The sequence below is a fragment of the Papio anubis genome, chromosome 6, assembly GCF_008728515.1.
Source record: "Papio anubis isolate 15944 chromosome 6, Panubis1.0, whole genome shotgun sequence".
NCBI lineage: Eukaryota > Metazoa > Chordata > Mammalia > Primates > Cercopithecidae > Papio > Papio anubis.
In genome coordinates, this window is record NC_044981.1 from 26,707,163 (window position 1) to 26,712,010 (window position 4,848).

General features: G+C 47.5%; 1 protein-coding gene across 1 annotated transcript; it reads left to right on the forward strand.

Annotated features, from left to right (window-relative positions):
• The first annotated feature begins 340 nt into the window (after positions 1-340).
• On the forward strand, positions 341-1,996 carry ABT1 (activator of basal transcription 1). The gene is made up of 3 exons (NM_001168935.1): positions 341-581; positions 1,265-1,461; positions 1,616-1,996. Exons 1-3 carry the CDS (start codon positions 341-343, stop codon positions 1,994-1,996), a joined length of 819 nt encoding a protein of 272 aa, NP_001162406.1.
• The last annotated feature ends 2,852 nt before the right edge of the window (positions 1,997-4,848 follow it).

A 4,848-nucleotide genomic window follows, 5' to 3' on the forward strand; every position in this document is an offset into this window, starting at 1 on the left:
CGGCATCAACCCGCCTTTAGCGGCGTTCTATAGGGTAGGTTATATCTGGGGATCTGCCTTTTCTGGTTCTGCCTGTCCTGAGTTGGAGATGTGACGGGGAATCTGTGAACCTAAAACAAGCTTCCTATCCCGCTTCCACGCTCTGAATCTGGCTTTCCACCTGACACCCCACTTCCGCCCTCTCCCCTCGGCCTTCCCCTGGACCCGACTGCATCGCCAATCATATCCTTTCATTTGTCATCACCGCCTTGGCCCCGCCCCCTCGTCTCAGGCCGTCGCACACGTTTTGCGTCAGTAGGCAAGGCACTTTACGGCCTTCGTGCCGCTCAAGTCAGTCAACATGGAGGCAGAGGAATCGGAGAAGGCCGCAACGGAGCACGAGCCGCTGAAAGGGACAGAACAGACACTAGACGCGGAGGAGGAGCAGGAGGAATCCGACGCAGCGGCCTGTGGCCGCAATAAGCGGGTAGTGCCAGGTATTGTGTACCTGGGCCATATCCCGCCGCGCTTCCGTCCCCTGCACGTCCGTAACCTTCTCAGCGCCTATGGCGAGGTCGGACGCGTCTTCTTTCAGGCTGAGGGTAAGTATGCAGACCCTGACGGTGAAAGGAGGAGGTTGTCGCTCGCTGGCGGGGTGCAAGCATGGATGTCCTGTTGCTTCGCTGCGCGAGACTGAGGCACGAGTTGTTGGATTTTGGGGGTGGGGAGTGCGGTGCTCGGCTCCTGGCTGGTGAATCAGTCTGTGAGGATGCTGGGGTGGGTGGGCGGAGGGGATATGGGGAGAGTGGGTAGCGCAGTGCGTCTGGTGGTTCTGTAGTTCTCGGATTGTTACTATTCGTGTTCTTATCCCGGCCCTGCTCACCTCTCTTTCCGGATCTGTTTACTGGTTTGTTACATGAGTACAACAGAGTAAAAGCCTCGTTAGCTTTTCTACAAAACTGAACATACCCCTTTAGCATCGCGGCCTAGGTCAAGAAACTGATCAACCGCCTTTCCTCTTTCCACCCTCAATTTTACATTGAGGTTGGGGACTTGCGCGGGTGTTAAATAGCGTTCAAAGCCGGCCAGATTAAGGAGTGGACAATTAAGGAAAGAATTGAGTTAGCTAGAGGAAAGGGTGCAATTTACAGTTCCCTCCCTCCTGGGCAAAAACTCTCAGGTGGGACTCCCGCTGGCAGATGTGAAGAACGATGCGGGCAATGGGAAGTGGTTTTGAGTGAGTGCTGCATAGTCCCTGACGGGTCTTTTTGTCTTTGGCGCTCAGATCGGTTCGTGAGACGCAAGAAGAAAGCAGCAGCAGCTGCGGGAGGGAAAAAGCGGTCCTACAGCAAGGACTACACCGAGGGATGGGTGGAGTTCCGTGACAAGCGCATAGCCAAGCGCGTGGCGGCCAGTCTACACAACACGCCTATGGGTGCCCGCAGGCGCAGCCCCTTCCGTTATGATCTTTGGAACCTCAAGGTGAGGAGATAGATCTTTCTGCCACACCTCTCACCCTCCCTTCTCCCCAGCTCTGGCCCAAGTATACCCATGGCTTCTCATTGGTCTTGTCCCCCTGTCTCATCTTTCTCCCTAATCTGCACTATCCTGATCTTTTCTTATTTTCTGCCCACAGTACTTGCACCGTTTCACCTGGTCCCACCTTAGCGAGCACCTTGCCTTTGAGCGCCAGGTGCGCAGGCAGCGCCTGAGAGCGGAGGTTGCTCAGGCCAAGCGTGAGACCGACTTCTATCTTCAAAGTGTGGAACGGGGACAACGCTTTCTTGCGGCCGATGGGGACCCTGCTCGCCCAGATGGCTCCTGGACATTTGCGCAACGTCCTACTGAGCAGGAACTGAGGGCCCGGAAAGCAGCACGGCCAGGGGGTCGTGAACGGGCTCGCCTGGCGACTGCCCAGGACAAGGCCCGCTCCAACAAAGGGCTCCTGGCCAGGATCTTTGGAGCCCCACCACCCTCAGAGAGCATGGAGGGACCTTCCCTTGTCAGGGACTCCTGAGGGCCAGGGTGGCCCCTTCCAGCTCCTAGCCCTGCTCTGCTTCCTGTCTACCTCATAGTAGAATGATCGTGACTATCCAGGCAAACATTTTACTGTGTTTCTCAGACCAAGTGTCTCTGCTAAGGGCCCAAACGTGCAAGTTTTGATGGCTTCCACTATCCTCACTCCGAACTCCTGTATATGCCTGGCTGAGTCACCTAATTCATACTGTCATACTAGCATGATTATGACTATTGCATATGCTTGTTTTGTTTGACTCTTGGCTGCCAACGTCTATAGGGTCCCCTAAAAATCCCACGTCCTGCCCCCAGGAAGGGGCCTTTATTTCCAACTAGGGGGATAATGCCTAGTCCCGGCAATCTTTCTCTGTTTAGCAGTCACAGGTGAGGGTGGTATTAGTATCTTTTTTATGTAGAAAAAATTGACAGTTAATGGCGTGGACTGAGTTGGGAAGAAATACATTTCCTAATGTATTTATAGAAAATAAAAATATTTTTATATGCCTTTTTATTTTTGTTGGGGAGGGTCATTGGACAAGTTCCAGCTTTCATCTCCTTGTGTTCACCTTCATCTCCTGATCTTAGAGCCCCCCCGCCCCCGCCACCCACCTTACTGTTTAACCTGGATTTTTTTTCTATTTAATTTCTGTCTAATAGCCCAGTTTATCAATTAGTTATCTTAAGTGAGCATTTTCTAAGCCATTGTTTGAGGAAACAGTGACAATAGGTAATAACACATCTTAGTATTAAGAGTTTTACAGGCCACTAGTATAAGATAGGCATCGTGGTAGATGCATATACGGGATGGAATGGGGGCCACGGCATGTCATAGAGCCCCTCTCAAGGGGGACCTGATTGATGATCACAGTCTTCAGTGGTGAGTCAGTCCTCACCAAGTTTTCCAGGTCATTCCTACAAAATAACTGTAAGAATAATAAAGGAGAAGTTTGAAAGAGTCTGGAGTGCTCCCACAATTGCAAACAATGCTTCCTGGGTGGAGTGTTGAGTTGGAACCATTGTAAAGGTGGGCAAAGCCTAGTAGAGAACCAGTGCGCCTCAGGTGCACTTGTATATAGTGGGGCTGAGGCAAAGGAGCCCTGTAGGCTTCAAAGAATCAGTGTAAGCTACTAAAAGGAACTGAAAACCTAGGTGTCACAATAAACAGTCTACACAGTTTCATGTAGACAAAAATTCTGATCATTTTCCAGGCTGTTTCAGGAAGTGGTAGATGATTATGATTAGTATTTTGCTTGTGCTGTTTGTTTTTGTTTTTTGTCTGTCAATGTGATGATCTGTGTTTTATGGGGTAGAGTGGATTTGTCTACTTTGGCTGTAAAATATCCTAACCACATTATGATCTTGATAGGTGCACTTTACTGGGTAGAGTAAAAAGGACCACACAGTAAAGCTTGGTATAACATTTCTCACAACCCACATACCTCTTATACTTGGCACACAAACTACATTTCCACTTAGAAACTTTCATCTTGTTTCTCTTTTTATTTCTTGTGGGTTTGTTTCATGTGAATTGTTTCCTCAGGTCATTGATGTCTTCAAGTGAAACAGAAAAATCCAGAATCTGAATTTGACAGGCTGGCATATTTATTCAGAATTCCAAGTGCCCATTGCTACTTCTGCTAGATAAAGAGATACCAACGTGAAGAAGAAACTTTCCTTCCAGTTGCTAACAGCTTAGAAAGTACAGTAGACATACTGGGGTTTTATTTAAGACTTTCTTGAATGAAGAAAGAAATTGCATTCCCAGGGTGGACAGACAGCATTAGATAACAGTATGTTCAAGGGTTGGTATTTCAGGCTTCATCTCCAAAACAGTTCGGTACAAAGAGCTCACACCTGCGGCCAGGCAAGCTGATTAAGTCACAGGTGGAGTGAGGACTGAGAATAAGTGGGTGGAATAAAATATCCTAGGGTCTTTCACCTTGACTTTAAGCCTATTGAGGGTAGGAAAATAATTTTTTTACATCCACAATTTTCTTTCTTTTTAAACAGCACTTTGTTTTTTTATATGAAGTAACTCATTTAATCCACAACTATATAATATTGTTATCCCCTCCATTAAAACTGAGCTCAGAGATATGACTCAATTTGCCTCTTAATATTTTATCCTTTGTTCCCCACCTTTGCCCCAGCTTTTCCCAGTGTGCATATAGTGAATGCTTATTACATGAAACTCATGAGAAATGCACGTCATAAACTAGAGAATGAAGTGTACCTGCAAATATGAGTGGACTTATTTTATCTAAGACCAAGAGTAGCAAACGGAGTAATAATTCTCAGTCATGATTCTGTGGTTGCAGTGTATACTCTGATTCAACTTAGTTTCACTCCTGTCTGAGAAGCTGGGACTCTGCATTTGATGGCAATGGAGTGGGCTGATTTCTTTCCAAATAAGTTGAGGTGGGACTCCTGGTAGAATAAGAGGGCTTTAATAGGGTATGTCTGGGTGCCTAAAAACTGCCTTTTTTTTTTTTTTTTTTTTTCCAGAAGCAGGGTCTCTCTATGTTGCTCAGGCTGGTCTTGAGCTCCTGGGCTCAAGCGATCCTCCCTCCTCGGCCTCCCAAAGTGCTGGGATTACAGGCATGAGCCACCATGCCCTGCCCTAAAAACGTTCAAAAGTCGTACTTAGAGCTACTCTCAAATTACTTTTCTTGTGATTCCTCATAAAACCTTTCTCCCTGAAATTTGTCTTGTTACATCACAGTAGAATTATGAGGGGAAAATCCTTTGGTGGAAGTCTAGGGACATGCTCAGCTCCCCAGGAGGCTTTATATGAATTTTAGCGAATTGCTTAAGATCCAATATTAGATCTGCTGTTCCCCACCCACCCCCCTT